The following is an 18,811-nucleotide window of genomic DNA, read 5'->3' as shown; positions in this document are numbered from 1 at the left end:
CAGAGACTCTAGAATACATTTGAGGAAGTTTCCCTACAGCAAACCTGGAAGAATATATTAAAAGCTTGCTCGAATCTGGTATCTTTTCATGTTTCATATGAATTCCATCTGTTGGTTGCCACTGAAAGTCTCAGTGAGTTTTCATTGTTCTTATTTCACACAATAAAATTAGTCATGTACCAAAATATTAATATTATAATACAGATGCTTGTAATTTACAGACAGCTGGTTTTTCAGTGTTTTTGTTTTGATTATAGCTTGAGACGTTCAAAAATCATCTTGCTCTTACCAAAGAAAATGAAAATGATGAGGTAATTATACACAACACGTATAACCAAGAGGAAAGGAGTCCACAGTTTACAAAAAACAAGTTAAGAGATAAAGCCTCAGTTGCAGAAAAAATAAATAATAATGTTGTTAGCGGAGAGGAAAGCAAGCAAAAAAAATCTAACAACAAGAAGAAAAAGGCAGTGTTACAAGAACAGTTTAATGAGGAAGAGAAGCTATGTGAAACGAAGTTGGACAGTTTTGAAAAACAGATTCATGTTTTTTCAAAGAAAAAAACAAAAAGTGTATTACAGTCAGATGCACTTCATCAAAAAGGGGACAGCAACATAAAAGATGCCTTGAATGGAGTGAGAAATATATCTGAATTAGATGAGGAAGAACAGCTAATTCAAGTCTATGAGCAGCAAGTGGCTGAGGAAGAAGCAAATGCAATTAAGAAGAAAATAAAAAAGAAACTTAAACAGCAGGTGTCTGAATTCACCTCTAATGTTCAAAGTCATGAAGTGGTATTGAACAATGAAGTGAGCAAAAAGAAGAAAAAGAAAAAAGAAGTACCGGCTGTATCTGAAGCTCAAGCAAGGTATAGTGACAAACAGTAACTGTGTGGATTTAAATCTTTAACAACTCTTTGATTGTGGTGGTGGTTGTTGAGATGGGAAAAGTTCTATGGCTTTTCTTCACCTGGACATACAATTTTGTAAGAGAAAATGTAACTGTGGTAACATATCTGAAAACAGATGTTCAATGTACCAGTTCTTCTCCCTCCTGGCAGAGTTATACCCAAAAGGTAGAGATGCAAAGAGCAGTTGGACACTGTGTGTGTAGAGGGAGTAGTTTGTGGGGAGGGTTCAGTACGGAGTGCAGCATTCTTGGCTTAGGGCTTTTGCTTATACCTCAGAGAAAGGAATGGGACTGAAATAGCACCTGACTTTTCCAACTTTACAGCTTACCTTCTAGGCACCCAGCCAAGCTCTGGGGCAGATTCTCATTGGCGCGGTTGCCTCTAGCTCTTAAAAGCTGCCTCCTTTGGCAACTTTGGGGGTGGGGTATATATATATCCCTTGTTAACTGTGTATCCCTTGTTAATTGTGGAACTTGCTTCATTGCAGTGCGATGTCCCTTTCTGAACTACAGAATGACCCAGAGGAAGAAAATACTAGCAAAAAGAGATCATTGGAAAGACCACTCATATCAAAGTCTAAAAAAGATGATGTGTTAACAGAGGAACAGGAGCTGGAGGAGGATATTGAAAAACAGAAATTTAAAGGAAAGAAAGCAAAAAGAAAATCAAAAAAAGGTTTGTGTGGCTAAAATCCAAATCCCCTAAACATGTTTTCATGAAAGGAAGTCCCAATTTACATGACTATGCTGTGTTGTTTGCACCATTCCTGTGGCAAAAAAAGGCTGTCTGAACTTTTCCACGTGTAATCCACATTGATTCTGCATGAGAAAGCCTTCCAAACCGGGGTTGAATGGTAACAAGCAAAGAAATAATTTGTGTTATTTAGGTGATCTTTTGCCATAAGCACTATGCAGTCCAAGCAGAAAAAAAGGATATGTAGTGAGTAAATGAATTGGCCTTATCTTCTATTTGTTTCAGAACAATTTTTGAGGAGTGGCTGGTTCACGTGCTATGTATTGCCCTGATAAGTATGAATTTCAACTTCCAGAAGTGGTCTGCTTATATGATCAGTTAGAAAATATAGTGGCTATGAGCAGGGTAAACTGAGAATGCAAACATCACTGCTCAAGGAAAAATACAGCTGCATCTTCTGGAAGTACTGTTTTCCATGTTCAACTGTTCATGTTAATAATAGATCACTCATGAAGCTGTTATGCATACAAATTGGGTCTATTTCATAGCATATATGCTGAATGTGGGTGAATTTAGAATTAACTTTTATATTGTAGGTATACTTTATATGGAAAATAATTTCTGCTCAACATTTTTTGTTCAATAACAATACACACACGCATACAGTTGAATTTACTGAACCAATTTTCATAATGCATTGTATATACAGCTAAGCTAGTTAATTATAGTAACCGTAAATGTTGCACAATTTAGGGCACAATCCTATGCATGTTTAGACCAAAAAAAAGGGCTACCATGCTGGCAGCAACATGCTGGGAGTTGTAGGCTTTTTTCTGTCTAAACATGCATAGGATTATGCCTTTAATTTAATAATATTTAACTCTTACTGGTGACTGTCTTTTTCCTCCTCCTAGCATTAGAAGAAAATGGAGAAAACGATGATGAAAATACTTCACATGAGGCTGCTGGAAGTGTTTCACCAGAATTGAAACCTGCTTTTGATGATAGCCTTGTTTTAGGTGTTTGTATCCATCGAACTGATCGACTTAAAACTGATGTCATGGTATCACATCCCATGGTTAAGATTCATGTGATCGATCAGAAAACTGGTCAATATGTCAAGAAAGAGAATAGGTGACTTTATTTTTAAAGTTTTCATTCTGTTCTTGCCATTATTATTTTTTTTCCCTGATCTTCCAAAAGCTCAGGTGAGCTATTGCTGTCCCTGGATACACATCTCTGCTTAACTTATGTTTTCATAGTTGGGATTTTAGTTTGTTTTCATACATACAAGTGTGCTTTAATATCTGAGTTGTAGTGTATGCTCTGAGGAGATTACGTGATCAGTTACAGGAGAAAGGAAAAATACAAATGCATGGGGAATTTGGCTAATATGCTCAAATTAAAATTGTCAAATGAAAATAGTTTTTCTTTTTATCATTTCTGTGCCATAACAATTCTGGGTTGCCAAATGGAACTCTATTTTCTGTGTCTGAGAAGTTTCAGATGGTGTCAGAATTTGGGTTTTGAGTTTAAATGTGAGATTAAACGTTTTTAAATTTTTCTTCTGGAATTGCAAATTATATAGTTGGCTAGTTAGCTTTATTTTCTGTTTTCAGTAACAAAAGATAACACTTTCAGGCAATAGCCTGGTTCTCTAAATAGGATCATGTGAATGTGTGGTATGGAGAGTTTTCATGTCACTTGAGATAACGTGTATATGTGCACACTTCACCAGTACAAGCGTAAGAGTCTCTCTTCTGTGTGGGTAACCTTGGGACATCCAAAAAGGACAGAAAAGAGTTTTCCTAAGAAGGTTAGAAGATGGAGTGTCTGAGAGGCCAGCCTGGAGTACGGGTTGTGTCAAACCTTAAGAGCGGCCTCTTAAGACATGTAAGGAGCCAGGAAGATTAAAGTAAAGAAGCTCTGTGCTCTAAAATAATACTTAAGGCTGCAATCCTTTGTACACTTTCCTGGGAGTAAGCATCATTGAATATCATGCTACTTCCAAGTAAACGTGCACAGTATTGAACTATGCCTCATTGGCTTACATATAAAACCTCTGAAGTGGTATAGTATGTCAGCGCAGGGCCATGCTTTAACCAGAAAAAAGGACTGGGTTAAAATGGTTAAGAATAAACAAAGCACAAACAAAAACATGTACGTTTTTGTAGGAATGTAAAAATAAAGTGAATTCACCAAGATTTAGATTACTTCATTTAAGTCTGCTCTCCAATAATGTTATATTACATTTGATTTGAGCCAGAATCTTTCAAACTTTCTTTTTGCACTTCATGGGGCTGTGGGTTGTGCCTACACTAGTCTGAGTGGGGATAAGGGGTTCAAACTTATTATGGCCATTTCACACTCAGACATTGGACATTTTTTTCCCGATAGCATGAATGACTGCCTACATTGTAGATACTACAGTTGACAAAAGCTGGACACAAAGCTCAACCAAATTTATTGTTGTTATACAGCAGCCGACCAGTTTCATCTTTCTATGAACAAGAGAAAGTGGGACATATTCTTCCCATTATGACCCAGCCTTATGATTTCAGACACTTTAAGTCAACACTTCCAGAATGGGAGGAACAAATCCTATTCAATGAACGTTTTAACTATTTCCTTCAAGATGCTGAAGGAAGCCCAAGAGTAATCCTGTTTTTTGAGGTACATAATTAATTTTTGGCAATAAATGTTTTATCATGTTTTGTTTAATTCTGGCAAGTATCTCATATATATATATATATATATATATATATATCTGATATTGGTGGAATATATTTCAAAGATAGGTAGTATTGGAATGATGCTTTTAATGTGATGGAAAAACTAAACCAGGCAGTACCTTAAATGCTTGTATGGGTTTTCCTCTGTAGCCCTGTAGAACTCTCTTGAGGATACTTCAGGGTTTTTGTGAAACTTAAGGGGTCACCTTGGCCATCAGATAATAGCAGGGTACAGCATCCTCTTTAAGCTTTTCTTTCCAGGACTCCTAACAGCTTTGCAGGGCTGTCTAGGAGCTGGGGAAGGAGACAAGTTCTGGATCAAAGAAGCTGCTTAACACAGTGTGAGCTGGGAAGCTTCCTTGATTCTTAATGAATGCCCTACATCTGCCTGAATATTCACTCCTCCCAAGAAAATCACCATCCACCATCTTTCATGGGTTCTTGCTTTCTTCTTAGTGGCCTTCCCACATGAGAACTAAGATTCATCAAGTACAGGAGGTATTTGAAATTATGTAGTTCTGGACTTAGAAAATTGTGAGTTCACCATGTGGGGGATGGATTCAGAATTGTTTGCCACAGGAAAAGGACACATGCAAAGACTATTCAAAGTCACAAAATAGTTAATACGTTTTTTTTAAAGTCTGTCTGCAAAATAGTTAATAAGTTTTTGTGTGCATAATGATTCTAGGAATGTAAACTAAATAAATCTTGTTTTCTACTTTCAGATCCTTGATTTTTTAAGCATGAATGATGCAAAGGCAAACTTTGACATTCAAGCTCAGGAGAATGGCTTTCGGAAAATCTGTTGGGCATTTCTAAAGGTATTTAAGGGGTTTTGGGGGGAAACGTTTTACTGAAGTATCCCAATAAAATCTTAGCAATCATAAACACAAGCAGCTTTTGTATTTTAGTGGGAAAACTAGCAGAAGTATATTTCAAATCCTAGTTATGATAGTAAACGTTTCTCAAATATACAAAATGTAGATGAGGTACAAAAAGATTTCCCATGAAGATGTTTGGGATATAAGAGTAGTATGAAAATCACTCTTGCGTACATTTTTCGTTTGGTATTTGGTGCCTGTTCACACCACTTCTTTCATGAATCTGCAGCTTTGGCACCATCTAAAAAATAAAAATGTCTTGTTTCTGAGGCAGTCCCAACCTATCGGGAATCATGTAGGCAATGTTAGCATCCAGTCATGCACCCCGTCAGAGTGAAATTGGAAAGCTTTGCCATCTGTGGAGCCAGGGCCTGCAGGAGAAGCCACCACCACCACCACCACTGGGGAAGAGGCGTGCTTGCTGCTGCTGGGCCTGCTGCTGCTGCCGCTGGGCCTGCTGCTGCCGCCGCTGCCACCACCACCAGGCCTTCCCTGTGGACTTCTGCCTGGCGGACCGCCAGTCCCTGCAGGACCAGGCCCCCAGGTACCAAGCCAGCTGTGCTGCTCCACCTGCCCCTCCCTGGAGAGGCTACATAAGCTGGCTGGCTGAGGTGGCCTGGGAGAGCCAGGGCCTGCAGGAGAAGCCACCACCACCACCACTGGGGAAGAGGCGTGCTTGCAGCTGCTGGGCCTGCTGCTGCCGCCGCTGGGCCTGCTGCCGCCGCCGCTGGGCCTGCTGCTGCCGCTGCTGCCACCACCACCAGGCCTTCCCTGTGGACTTCTGCCTGGCAGACCGCCAGTCCCTACAGGACCAGGCCCCCAGGTACCGAGCCAGCTGTGCTGCTCCACCTGCCCCTCCCTGGAGGGGCTACATAAGCTGGCTGGCTGAGGTGGCCTGGGAGAGCCAGGGCCTGCAGGAGAAGCCGCCACCACCGGGGAAGAGGCGTGCTTGCTGCTGCTGGGCCTGCCACCGCCACCACCACCAGGCCTTCCCCTGCCTGGCATTTTTAAGGGGATTTTAATTGTTTTGCTTGTTTGTTTTATTTTGTTGGGGGGGATTTTGTTGTGTTCTTAGGGGTGGGTAGCCTGCCTGATAGGCGGGAGCGAGGGGGCATGTGTCCACCTGATGGAGGCAGTGGGGGGAGTGTTGGGGGCCAGAACATACCAAGGCTGGGCGGCAGGCGCTGGCAGAGCGCTAGGGGCAGGCCATGCCAGGTAAGGGGAACAAGGGAGAGATGTGTAGTATCTGTCCCCTGCTCCGGGCCTGTCCAGAGCCAAAGGATGGCTGGGGGAGGCGTGACCCCATCTTCTGGCCTTCGTTTGCTGCTCTGCAATGCCAGGTCTGTTACCCAGAAAACCTCCCTCATCCATGACATGATCCTGGATGAGGGTGCAGATATTACGGAGACCTGGCTGGCCGAGGCTGCTGCTCCAACCCTTGCAGCCATGCATCCAGCCGTATTTTCGTATGCACAGCAGCCAAGGGCTGGGGATCGGGGAGGGGGAGTGGCTGTTATCTACCGAGAGTCCTTGGTCTTCACCAGACCCCCTCTCCGGGAGACCAAGGTTGCTGAGTGCATGTACTGGAGGTTGGGCCCGAAGGGCAGTCTGGGGATTCTGCTCGTATACCGTCCACCCCGCTGCACGACTGACTCCCTGGCCGAGGTGCTTGAGGTGGTCTCTGATGTGCATGTACAGTCCCCTAACTTACTGGTGTTGGGGGACTTCAATGTACATTCGGAGGCCATCCTCACAGGAACACTTCGGGACTTCATGGAGACCATGGCCTCCTGGGAGCTGCACCAAATTCTAACTGGGCCCACCCATGTAGCTGGTCATGCACTAGACCTTGTGTTTGTTTCTGGAGAAGCGGGGAGTGATCTGGAAGTCGGGGGTATATCCACCACCCCCTTGTCATGGTCAGATCACTATCTGGTGACGTTGGACTTCTTGGTTCCACAACCCCTCCACAGGGGTGGGGGACCCATTAAAATGGTCCGCCCCAGGCGTCTTATGGATCCAAATGGATTCCTGAACGCGCTTGGGGATTCTCTGGGGCATGCCAACGGCCACTCGGTCGAGACCCTGGTGGGTGGCTGGAATGCCGCAATCACTGGGGCATTAGATCGGGTGGCTCCAAAATTCCCTCTCCCCCTGAACAGGACTCGGACTGCACCATGGTTCAATCCGTGGTTACGAGCTCTGAAACAGGAGGTGAGACGGCTAGAGTGCCGGTGGCGGAAGTCTCGCTCCAAAGACGATCAGACACGGGCTAGAGCTGTATCTTCAGCCTATCACGTGGCGGTGAAGGCAGCAAAAAAGGAATATTATGCTGCCTCCATCGCGTCTGCAGAGTGCTGCCCCAGGAGGCTGTTCCAAGTGGTCCGGAACCTGGTCGGTCCTCTGGCTCCGGAACCACTGGAGCATTCTAAGGCCTCCTGTGAGGCTTTGGCAAGGCACTTTGCAGATAAAATTGATCAGATTAGGTGTGTTACTCTGCACACTGTGGATACAGTTAGTGAGCAAGAGGCGGCCTGTGGCAAACCGGTTTTGTGGGATCGGTTCCAGCTTCTTCCTCCTGATGAAGTGGACAAGGTGCTTTCATCTGTAAGGCCGACCACCTGCTTACTTGATCCTTGCCCATCTTGGCTCATTATGAGCTGCAGAGAGAGACTGGGTGAGGGGATCAAGGCGGTGGTGAACGCCTCCCTTGAGGAGGGAGTGATGCCATCAGCCCTCAAGGAGGCAGTGATAAGACCGCTCTTAAAGAAGCCCTCCTTGGATCCTCAAGTTCTGAACAACGTTCGCCCAGTCTCAAATCTGCCATTTTTGGGCAAGGCGATTAAGCGGGTGGTGGCGGTGCAGTTGAAGGCACACTTGGAAGAAACTGATTATCTAGACCCATTTCAGTCGGGCTTCAGGCCTGGGCATGGGACAGAAACGGCCTTGGTCACCTTGGTGGATGATATGAGGAGGGCTCTGGATAGGGGTGAATGCTCCTTCCTTGTTCTCCTCGACCTCTCAGCGGCTTTTGATACCGTTGACCACGGTATCCTCCTGGACCGCCTGGAGGGGTTGGGCATTGGAGACACTGTATTGCGGTGGTTCTGGTCCTTCCTCTCCGGCAGGTACCAGAGGGTAGCACTGGGAGAGGAGGTTTCGGACCCGTGGCCACTTACTTGTGGGGTGCCACAGGGTTCCATCCTCTCCCCAATGCTATTTAACATCTATGTGAAGCCGCTGGGGGCTATCATCAGGAGGTTTGGGGTGCAGTGTCATCAATATGCGGATGACACGCAGCTCTACCTCTCATTCAAATCTTCACCAAGGTTGGCCGTAGAATCCCTGTCCAAATGTCTGGAGACGGTGAGTGGCTGGATGGGGAGGAATAAGCTGAAGCTGAACCCTGACAAGACCGAGGTACTTTTGGTGGGAAACAAGAGGAGGCTGGGGGATGTTGACCTGGTGTTGAATGGGGTACGGCTACCTTTGAAAGACCAGGTCTGCAGCCTGGGGGTCATTTTGGACTCCCAGCTGTCCATGGAGGCTCAGGTGTCAGCTGTGAGCCGGACAGCGCTGTATCAACTCCATCTGATACGGCGGCTGCGCCCCTTCCTTCCCGACCATCTGCTTCCATCGGTAGTACATGCCCTGGTCTCCTCTCGTTTAGACTACTGTAAGGCGCTCTACGTGAGGTTACCCTTGAAGACGGTTCGGAAGCTGCAGCTGGTACAGAACGCGGCAGCTCGCCTGATTAAAGGCAGCCACCGGCGAGATCACATCACTCCAGTGCTGAAGGAGTTGCACTGGTTACCAGTTGTTTTCCGGGCCAAATTCAAGGTGTTGGTTTTGACCTTTAAAACCCTATATGGTTCCGGCCCAGCCTATCTTAAGGAGCGCCTCCAGCAACACCAGACAGGCCGCTTAACAAGATCAGCCTCGGATGGCCTTCTCTCTGTCCCATCAGCCAGGACAGCTAGACTGGTGGGGACGAGGGAGAGGGCCTTTTCTGTGGTGGCCCCCACTCTGTGGAACTCCCTCCCTAGGGAACTCCGTCATGCCCCCTCTTTAATGAGCTTCCGTCGTGCATTAAAAACGTGGTTGTTCAGGCAGGCATTTGGGGTGGGTTAGGGTATTTTTAAAAAAAATTTATGGTAGAATTTTATTGTTTTAAATTGTTTTATGGTGTGTTGTACATCGCCCAGAATGGCTGGGTGACCAGCCAGATGGGCGATTAATAAATTTAATAATAAATAAATAAATCTACAGCCACTGTGCTGTGTTTTGTGCCACAGGTTGTTGGGGCATAGGCCAGCAGCAGCTATTCCATTAGGTTGCGGCCAAGGGAGAGATGGAAAGCAGGACCATTCCATTGGCTCTTCTGATAGTCCAGCTCTGTCAGGTTCCTCCACTCCCTGAACTTTTTCCATTCCAGCTGATCCTTATAAGAATTCGTGCTTGAGTTTGCTTTTTCAACTCTCCCTTCCCATTCCTTTTCCCTCTTATGTCATTTTTTTTTTTTTAAGATTGTAAGCTTGATGGTAGGGAGCCTTTTCAGCTGAAGAATAGGGTAAACATGCTATAAATTAAATAAATAAGGAGTATCTAGTTTTTGGTTCAGGAATAAGTGGACAAAGGCCCTATCTCAGATGAGTCACACTTACTGTATTGAGTTGATTTACTATGTGAATTCAAACAGATGAAATATTTTTCATAAGGCAATCTATTTACTCCCTAACTATGTGCATACTAGATCTTTTGATAGCGGAACCAGGCTTCTTATCTGTGGTTGCTATTTCAGTGGCCAAGCTATAATGTTACGGTTTTAAATTGTCATATGATAAACTGAATCATGCTAATTGGGCTTTAGGTAGTAAAGTATGCCAGTGTACTCAATGACTTGTAGTTAGAGTTTTTTTTCACTCTGAACACTTTGTTGTTTTCAGCTTGTAGGTGCAAATGGAGTTCTCAATGTTGGTGGAAAACTACGTCTTCAGCTATATTCTCCTCCATCAAGAACAAGGTCACAGCTAAATGTTGTAGAAGTTTATGAGTGGTGGGCAAAATGTCCCAGAAACCATTACCCTTCAACACTGTATGTAACTGTAAAGGGCATTAAACTTCCAGATCATGTAAGTTAAGTTGCATGCATGTCAAGAAAAATGTCAACAAAGATAATTCTGTGGACATGAAACTGAGAAAAGTTGTTTATATAACTATCTGTTCAAATACATGTACATTTCACATTTGGTAGCTCCCCTCCAAATCTCTCTGATACTGAATTCTTTTTAAAAACAACAATATCCATGAAAAAAATCACTCTGGTGAAAACTTACTGAAGTAAATACCTTTACAGTAATAGAAATTTGGCAGAGATACCAGAATAAACGTGTGTTTCTTTTCCTTTTTCGATCTATATTTTTAAGATGACTCCTTGAGTTCAGAAATACTGGTTAGACTTTGCTCTAATGAGACCAGAAGGTCAAGAGAAGTGGGTAATTGTTAACTTCAATTTTTGCTATGAAGCCTTTATAAGCAAAACATAGTTAATATTGATGCTGCAGGTGGGGCAAAGGGCCAAGCAGAAGTTTAGTTCACTTTTCCACGCACTGAGCACAATGTAATGATGTTCCCATACAGTGAAAAGGGCTTGTCAGCAATCTAGATAGAGCTATACACGCATTGCAATTGACGTGTCTGCAGGAGTTTTTATGGGCTGGGCATAATATAGATTTGGGCGTCCCGTTCTTTCTCTTTGAATGTTGCCCGGTTCTATTGATGGGAATGGAAGATTCACACAGCAATTCAATCCTGTGTATGTTTACTTGGAATTAAGATGCAAGTCCACTATGTTCAATGGGTATTACTTCCTAGTAAATGTGTTTCAGGTTGCAGCCTCAGTGGTTTGGTTAATCAAGCCTGTTCTCACTCTTTAGCGCTGTTTCTTCCAGCTGTAAAGCTGCAGCATTCTTTCATGGAAATGGCTTTTCTATTCTAGCACAATCCCACCTAACAAATCAGTGCTTGTGTTCCCACACAGGAGCAGATTACAAAACTTCTGTGCTTGAGCCGTGCTGCTTTAGTTATCTAGGTTGTTTCACACATGCACATCCATCACTTGATTAGTTGGCTTCATGTGTGAATGAGCAATCACAAATCCATGGAGTACTCTCACAGTTGCGGGGGAGTACTCTGAGATGAGTGATTACTCATCTCCTCGAACCCAAAGTATTTGCAATCAAATCTGTTTGCTCATTTAGCTGCAAGTCATCAAATGTAGAGAAATCAAACGGTGAACTGCATGTATTAACCAGTTCTATGAATGGCGTGGAATGAACTTTGATCCCTTAAAATAAAGTTAATTTAAACCTTAAATGTTCTTCTAACATACACATCAATGTCCGTGGTGTTTTGTGATCTGTTATACTCTCCTTGATATTTTTCATCTGCTTAAATTTTGTTTTGTTAGTTACTTTTTATCTATTTATAGGTAGATCCTTCTTTACGTTCTATGATGGCTATTCAGCAAGAATATCATTCCCCATCTTTCCTGGACTTACCAAGTGAAGTATCAAAAAAGGCTACTAATTCTGGGCCACGGGTGAAAAAGGAGGAATCATTTAAGTGGTCAAAACTTCCTGGACAGGCACGAGTTTTTATGTCATTTTATACATAAGCAGTGTGATACTAACCTTTTATGGAACTGGAAAATTTCAAGTGTAGGCACAAAATTAACTGTTTGATTTTTATTTTCCCCAGTATATGCGCAAAATGTCTACTATTGATTTTCAGGTGAATTGTGAACTTTTTGCAGCCGTGACAATTGGGGCGTGTATTAGAATTAAAATTAAATGTAGCAGTGAAGTTTAAACAGTCAAATTGAGAAGATGGCATAACGATCAAAATCATGAAACACAGTGTGAAGCAGTTTTATTACCAGCATCCCACAGTTTCCTTTGGGCCTGTTGAGGCAGTACTTCATCCACATAATTTTACTTGGGTAGTTAGGGGAGAGAAAGCTCATGCACTTCTTCTCTTACGCCCCTCGCTGTAGTGAGAAAGTAATAAGTTTTCAGAAGATGCTGTATTTTTTTTTTTTGCAAGATCCATCTTGCAGGGTCAAGGAGATTGCATGCTTAAACATAGGCTCTCTTGTGGCCGAACTACAGATAGCTTTGGCTGTCGGGCAGTATAGAAATGAAATCAATCAATCATGTTATTTGTACTTCTATAAAAGCAAGCCTAAGGGCGCAGTCTTATCGATTGCACCCTTGATGCTCCTAAGCCTCCAAACTCAGAGGTTTACAAGTATCTAGTGCAGAGTGGGAGGCGTGGTAGAGGTGATCCTCACCTCTGCTGCATTTCCCACTCTGTATTTCAGCTAGACAGACTTTTTCACCCATCTAGCTGGGGCATCTTGGATGGGGAGGGAAGGAGGTTGGAGAGGCCTCGGGATACCACATAAGTCAGCCTCTCTGGACCCCTACCCTCCCACTGGAATGACCCCTTTACCTCCTCTCCAAGGTCACTTTTGTGGTGTTCTCTCCATGCCGGCTGTGGGGGGCAGGGAGCGCAGATTCCTGGGTCCAAGGTCAATGCACAGCCTCTGACCTCAGATCCAGGAATCCAAAATATCCTATGGCCCCCAAGATGCTGTCTAGGGGCCATAGGATTGCTCCCTAAACTACTATTTATATTCTTAAGAAAAAGTCACTATGGAGCAGTGATCTGGAATGTGCTCCTGATCTGGATTGTGGTCCCAAACAGGTTTCTTATCAATTCCCTCATGGCTGCTATTTGCACCTAAACACGCTGTTTGCAGTAAACAGCACCTTTGGGGGAAAACAGCAGGAGCAGGGGGTGGGGAGTGTTAGAGCAAGAAACTGATGCAGGGCCCAGATCAGGAGCACATTCTAGATTGGGGTCCTACAGCTGCCTTTTTTCAAAATAAAAATGACCAGTTTAAGCACGTCTTTATAAAAGGCATGAATAATGTAATGTGTCAGTTGGACATCGCCACACTCACGTATCAGTGGTGAGGTGAGTAAGAAAGGATCAGGAATAGAGAAAGAGTGTGTCCTGCTTTTGATTTCAGGTGGAATCTTGAGAATGAAGAAATAACTGAACAGGCCCAGTGATCCTTACATTTCACTGTTTACAGTCTTTTTATCCCCACCCCCAACTTGCCAACTTAGGATCATGCTACATGTATCTGATGAGGTGGACTCCAATCCACAAAAATTTATTCCATAGTTAATTTGTTATTTTTTAAGGTGTCACAAGACTCTTGTTTTTGCTGTACTAGACTAATGAGGCTACCTCTCTGGAGATAGTTATGTTTTCCTGATTATTAACATAACAATTGTGCAAGTAATGGTTTGCTTTGGAAATGCAGGTTTGTCGCATACCAAACAAGTATCTGTTTTCCCTGCGAGCAGGAGATATGGGATGTTTCTGTATTCGCTTCTCTGAAGATGGCCGAACATTGGCAGCTGGTTGTGCAGGAAGAGATGGTTATCCTATTATTTGTAAGTTCACCTTCTAGGCATGTTTTGATTTTAATATAGAGTCAGAAAGGAAGTTCTGTCCTCCCAATTTATTGTTCTGAAAAGCTTACATTGGGACGTGCATGTAACCTTTCTTATACAGATAGATACTGCTTAAAAATTATGGCCTGAATCCAAATGTTCATATATAGAACACTGCATGCATTCTGGGACTTTGCCATCCATCCCCTTCCTGTTGTGGCCATTGTGCCCCCTGAAAATTTGCTCCAAGATGTCATAGGGCTCTCTGAAGCAGGGTATGATGCTGCAGTAGTGGTGGGGAATTGGCAACCTTCCTGTGTGCATGTAGAAGTACCTTCCATTCGTGCACAGGGCTGTTTGGGAGCCAAGCGTCATATCTGGAAGCATTGCTTAACAGCATAATATAATAATCCATTCCTTTTGTAATAGTTGGTGGGCAGAATCCGCTTAAAATTGGAAACATACTACTATTAATGTAAGAGTCCAAGGGGATAATATGTTTATTGCAAAATGGAGTTTATTCATTATGTATTGGAATGATAAAGTACTTTATGCTTTGAGAACAATTTAAAGGAATTGGAATTTTAACACAGTTTAAAATATGGATTTTATACTATATGTGACATGTTGTGAGGGTCTGTTTAATGTTTAGAGGCTGCAGTCCTATGAAAAACTAACTTGAAAGAATATCCCATGAAGTGTGGGACTTATTTCAGATTAAATATTTTAGGAATGAACTGTGAATTGTGTTTAAACCCAAATACTGCTGCTTTAATGGAGTTCATAAGTTGTGGCTATTGATATTTTGGCTGTGACATTAAAGGAGAACTAAAGTAGCTCCTTTGTTGGGTGGTATTTTGTTTTTTCAAGTCAAAGGGCTTGTTTCAGTCTGTCTTAATCAAAATTGCACACCAGATTGATTTTACTTTGCATGCCATGCATCTAGAATTCAAAATTGTACTTGTAAAAGGTAGTTGTAAAAATAAGTCTGAAATAATTTCAGACCAATCCTTGCTCTGTAACTCTTTGTTAGAGAACTAACAGTATGTTTAGCTAGGCATAGTGCTGAAGATACCTGTTAATAAAGTTTAGTTGTAACAGCTGGCTGTATTCCCTGCTAGTGCGCTCCTCTGTAGAAACAGTCATTAATAAATGATCAAATAGCAAAGTAATGGGGCTTTGAGAAAGAGAGACTTTCATTCAAAATAAAACATTAAGAATAAATGAAAAAAGTCAGATTAACAAAAATGCTGTTAAATGGGTGACTCCCTTCCTGGCCAAATAAGGCAGTAGCAGTGTATTTATCTGTGGCTGCTCATTTAATTGTAAATGGCAACTTGCATTTTTTAAAAAATCAAATGTAAGCCCAGGCTGTCCCAAGTATCAGGCATCGCTGAAGGGTAGTTGGCTGCTGAAGGAGCACACAAGCTCATTCACCTCTAAGGAGGTGTAGCCATATGCTAAGAAGGGTGCACATGCTTTTCTTCCCTCCCCTCCCTCCATGACAAATTTTTATTTCCTTGGTAGGGAAGACAAATCTTGTAGAAATTTGATGTGCACCTTTCTTTCAATGACATACAAGTGGCTGTTTGGGCAATCATGAGACACTAAACTCTGTTCAGTGTTTATCGACCACATTCATAATACAGGTGTCTTACAGTCCTCGGTGGCTCACAAATGGACTTAAGGTGAAGGCAGATATAACATAGAGGCCAGGATTGCATGTAGTGTTAAACCATAATGCTAAAGTATGGTGCATGAGCCTGCTCCCTTTCCCATCCTCTGGCACAGCTGCAAGGAAGAGATCGGAAGCATTTGTTTTAGTTTTAAACTTAGTGCAGTTCATTGTTTTATCCAAACCAGGAAATGTAGTTAGTTAAAGTATGGTTTGTTCAAATAAGGATCAGATTGAAATAGTTTAATCTTTGGCTTGTTTGCAAAAAACATAGTTTAAACCAACCACAGTTTGCCCTGGTTGAGACTTGAGACAAAATGATAAACTTGGTTAGTTTAAAATGAAAGCAGATTATTTCAGTCTCCTTGTGATTGTGCCAAAGGAGTTGGGAGGAGCACACGATTGTGCCCAGCTTATGCCTGTAATCCTAATGATGGTTTAACATTATATCCAAACAGTGATGTGGGTTTTCTGGAAACTTTTCCAGTGCAAATTAGGTTCATTTGCATAGAGAAATTCTGTTTGTACTGGAAAATTTTGCAATGCAAATAAGGTTAATTTGCATAGGATTTTGTTTCAGTTTGTATCAAAAAAACGTTCTGATGGCCTACAACGCTCATTATCCCTCACCATTAGCTATGTTGGCTAGAGCTGATGCGGTCCATAGGCCAAAACATCTGGAGGGCCAGAAGTTGCCCACTACTGCCCTAGAGAGATCTAATTTAGCTTGTTTATTTTACTTGTGTATAGTAATCAAAGCTAAAAAAAAAAAGTACCCCACGTTAATTTTACCCCCAATAAACCACAAGTACTTGACCTGAAATAGTTGAGGGGGAAAATTAAAGCACTAATTAATTAATTAAAAATTAAATGTGATTTAAATATTATATTATGTAGAAATGTTAATTGGAATACTTGTAAAACTTTAAAGACCATAGCATGTACTTCCCTTACATTGTTTAAATTTAAGAAAACAAAACAAAAGTACTGAAAACTGTTGACGTACTAATTAATTTCAGCAAGCCAAAGAAATGTGCATGATGTGCTGACAATCACTCATCTATTTCAAAAGAGTTTAGTTCTCTTTCACTAAGGTTTGCTGGGGCACCTTGAGTCTGCGCTCACTATTCATAAGTTCCATTTCAGTCTGAGACACATGTATATTTTGATGACATATATGTATTCTCTCACATACTTGATAAGTATAATCACCTGAAAAACATTTATTACAACTTTGCCTAATATTGTCTTTGCAATTGGCATACATTCATTTTTATTAATGAATGTCCAAAATGCAAACATTTCCGTGGAAAAATTAAGCACTGAAATTTTTTTCTCCCCATATCACCGCATTCGAACCAGTCCCTTTTCAGCAGTTGGGCTGATTTGGAAGCAACCTAAATCAGCTGAATCCAAAGATACCTTTCTTCTCCAGGATCAAGTTCTGGAAATACCAGCTCTGCATGTTTACAGCAGTTGCTAGCTATGGCAGTGTCTGTGACATTACAAAGCCACCTCTGCTCCATTGCAGAGCAGTTTTGGTGCTATCTGAACACCATGTGTATGTGGTTAAACAAAATAAGGCAATGAATGGATATTTAAATAAGTGTACCTTTGGTACTTTAAGAAATAAAAAAAGACATGTAGTCTGCCTAAAGCATGTGGGAGCTAGCATTTGATTCACTGTTATGCACATCTCAGGTGTACCATGTTGTGAGGAAGTTAAGCTTGTACCATGGCTGAGGGATCTGCTGCAAGTCCTCTTTTTAATATTTTTGTCTTCACCCTTTAGTCCCAGTCAGAGATGCAGGAAGAGAGAAAGGCTGGATAAAGGTGTATGAGGAAATGAGGATAAGAAGGCCAATGTGCAACAGCAGATAGATATGTAGATGCTGGAGTGATTCAAGAAAAGGCTTGAGGAGGGATTTGTGATGCAGCATGCCTGAGGGAAAGCAGTCATTTGCTTCAAGCATAGGGAGTGGCATAGAAGAAAGCTTGGAGGTTGGAATGAGAGAAGGAAATTAATAGGGCTTATAGTAAATCATACTATAGCCTGGTGGGGGTGGGGACTTATGGCTCTCCAGATGTCTTGCCCTACAATTCCAATCAGCCCTAGCCAGCATAGCCAATGGTAAAAGATGATGGGAGTTGTAGGTGAAAACATCTGGAGGGCCACAAGTTGGCCACCCCTGGTGTCCGCAGTAGTGACTGTTGCAGTGTTTGTTGTAGCTCAGCATATTCTTGTTGGTGAGCAGCTACGGAACAGGAGAGAAGGAAACTGAAATGGTTTAGTTTTTCCTGATTTAGGCTCGCTTATGAGGGAGACCCTTGATTAAAAGGTTTACTGCATGTGTTATACCAACCACTAGATGGTAGTAGATACTTGAATGCTTATCTTAAAGTGAAGGCAGGTGCCACTAGAACTGAATGGTGACAAAGCAAATGAAGTTCCCTTGGGAAAATATCTTCAGTTCATGGAAATAATGATCACAAACATGAATTATATGAACTTGTTTCCCAGTGAATAGTTTAATTTTAATAGAAATAAACCCTTCAGGCTACAATCCTATACACATTTAGCTGGAAATAAGACCCACTGAACTCTGAGGTTTGTCCTGTCAAGCTCATTTTAAGACGGTAAGGAGAGCCCTACTGGATCAGACCAGAGGCCTACCTAGTCCAGCATTTATTTCCTGCACTAACAACCAGATGTCTTTGGGAAGCTCACAACCAGGACATGATCACAATAGCCTTCTACTGCTGCTGTTCCACAGCAACTGGTATTCAGAAATATGCTGCCTCTGAACTCAGAGGTAGTATAGCCATCATGACAAGTCACCTTTAAAAGCCATCTTTTTAAAGCCATCTATGCTAATTGACCATCAATATATCTTGTGGCAGCAGATTACATAAAGTAATTAAGCATTGTGTGAAGAAGCACTTTTTGAAACCAGGGAGTTTTGTTCGGCTGCTTTTTGAATATTAATGATTGCTTAATTTCATGTATTCCTAAACCTATAAAAATACTTTATGTTTTCATTAGTATATGAGATTCCTTCTGGGCAATACCTGAGGGAATTTTATGGACATCTGAACATTGTTTATGATATTTGCTGGTCAAAAGATAATCAGCATCTCCTTACTGCATCCTCAGATGGCACTGCAAGGTCAGTATAACGGAGTTTGTCCTATTTAAAATTGTGACATAAAACAAATAACATATTACTTCTGCTTCTTCCCTACCTCTTTTGTTTTCACATATAGGAATGTGGGAGAATTCTGCTACCGCTAGAATCTGTGCCAAAACACCTACAGTTTTCCTGTAGTGGAGGAGGATATCCTCATATAGGATATCCCCCATCCACTACAGAAAATGAATGTATCATGGTAGG

General features: G+C 42.2%; 1 protein-coding gene across 10 annotated transcripts in view; it reads left to right on the top strand.

The window, feature by feature from the left end:
• The window catches only part of AHI1 (Abelson helper integration site 1), a 129,457-nt gene that overhangs the window by 10,248 nt on the left and 100,398 nt on the right, over window positions 1–18,811 (top strand). For 9 of the 10 annotated variants that reach the window (XR_014786698.1, XM_084827604.1, XM_084827601.1 and 6 more), the window contains exons 4-12: window positions 258–868; window positions 1,398–1,585; window positions 2,518–2,737; window positions 4,084–4,276; window positions 5,061–5,156; window positions 10,163–10,348; window positions 11,707–11,862; window positions 13,612–13,744; window positions 18,463–18,586. Coding sequence is in view for 9 of the 10 variants with exons in the window: in XM_084827604.1 (XP_084683730.1) it covers window positions 258–868; window positions 1,398–1,585; window positions 2,518–2,737; window positions 4,084–4,276; window positions 5,061–5,156; window positions 10,163–10,348; window positions 11,707–11,862; window positions 13,612–13,744; window positions 18,463–18,586 (1,907 nt within the window). In the remaining variant the exon portion in view is untranslated. The remainder of the gene's footprint in view (window positions 1–257; window positions 869–1,397; window positions 1,586–2,517; window positions 2,738–4,083; window positions 4,277–5,060; window positions 5,157–10,162; window positions 10,349–11,706; window positions 11,863–13,611; window positions 13,745–18,462; window positions 18,587–18,811) is intronic. The other variant, XM_084827606.1, reaches the window with a different exon arrangement.

The sequence above is a fragment of the Heloderma suspectum genome, chromosome 1, assembly GCF_057233095.1.
Source record: "Heloderma suspectum isolate Gila_16-S chromosome 1, 16-S_ref, whole genome shotgun sequence".
Lineage (NCBI taxonomy): Eukaryota > Metazoa > Chordata > Lepidosauria > Squamata > Helodermatidae > Heloderma > Heloderma suspectum.
This window is presented reverse-complemented; position numbering and strand designations above follow the sequence as displayed.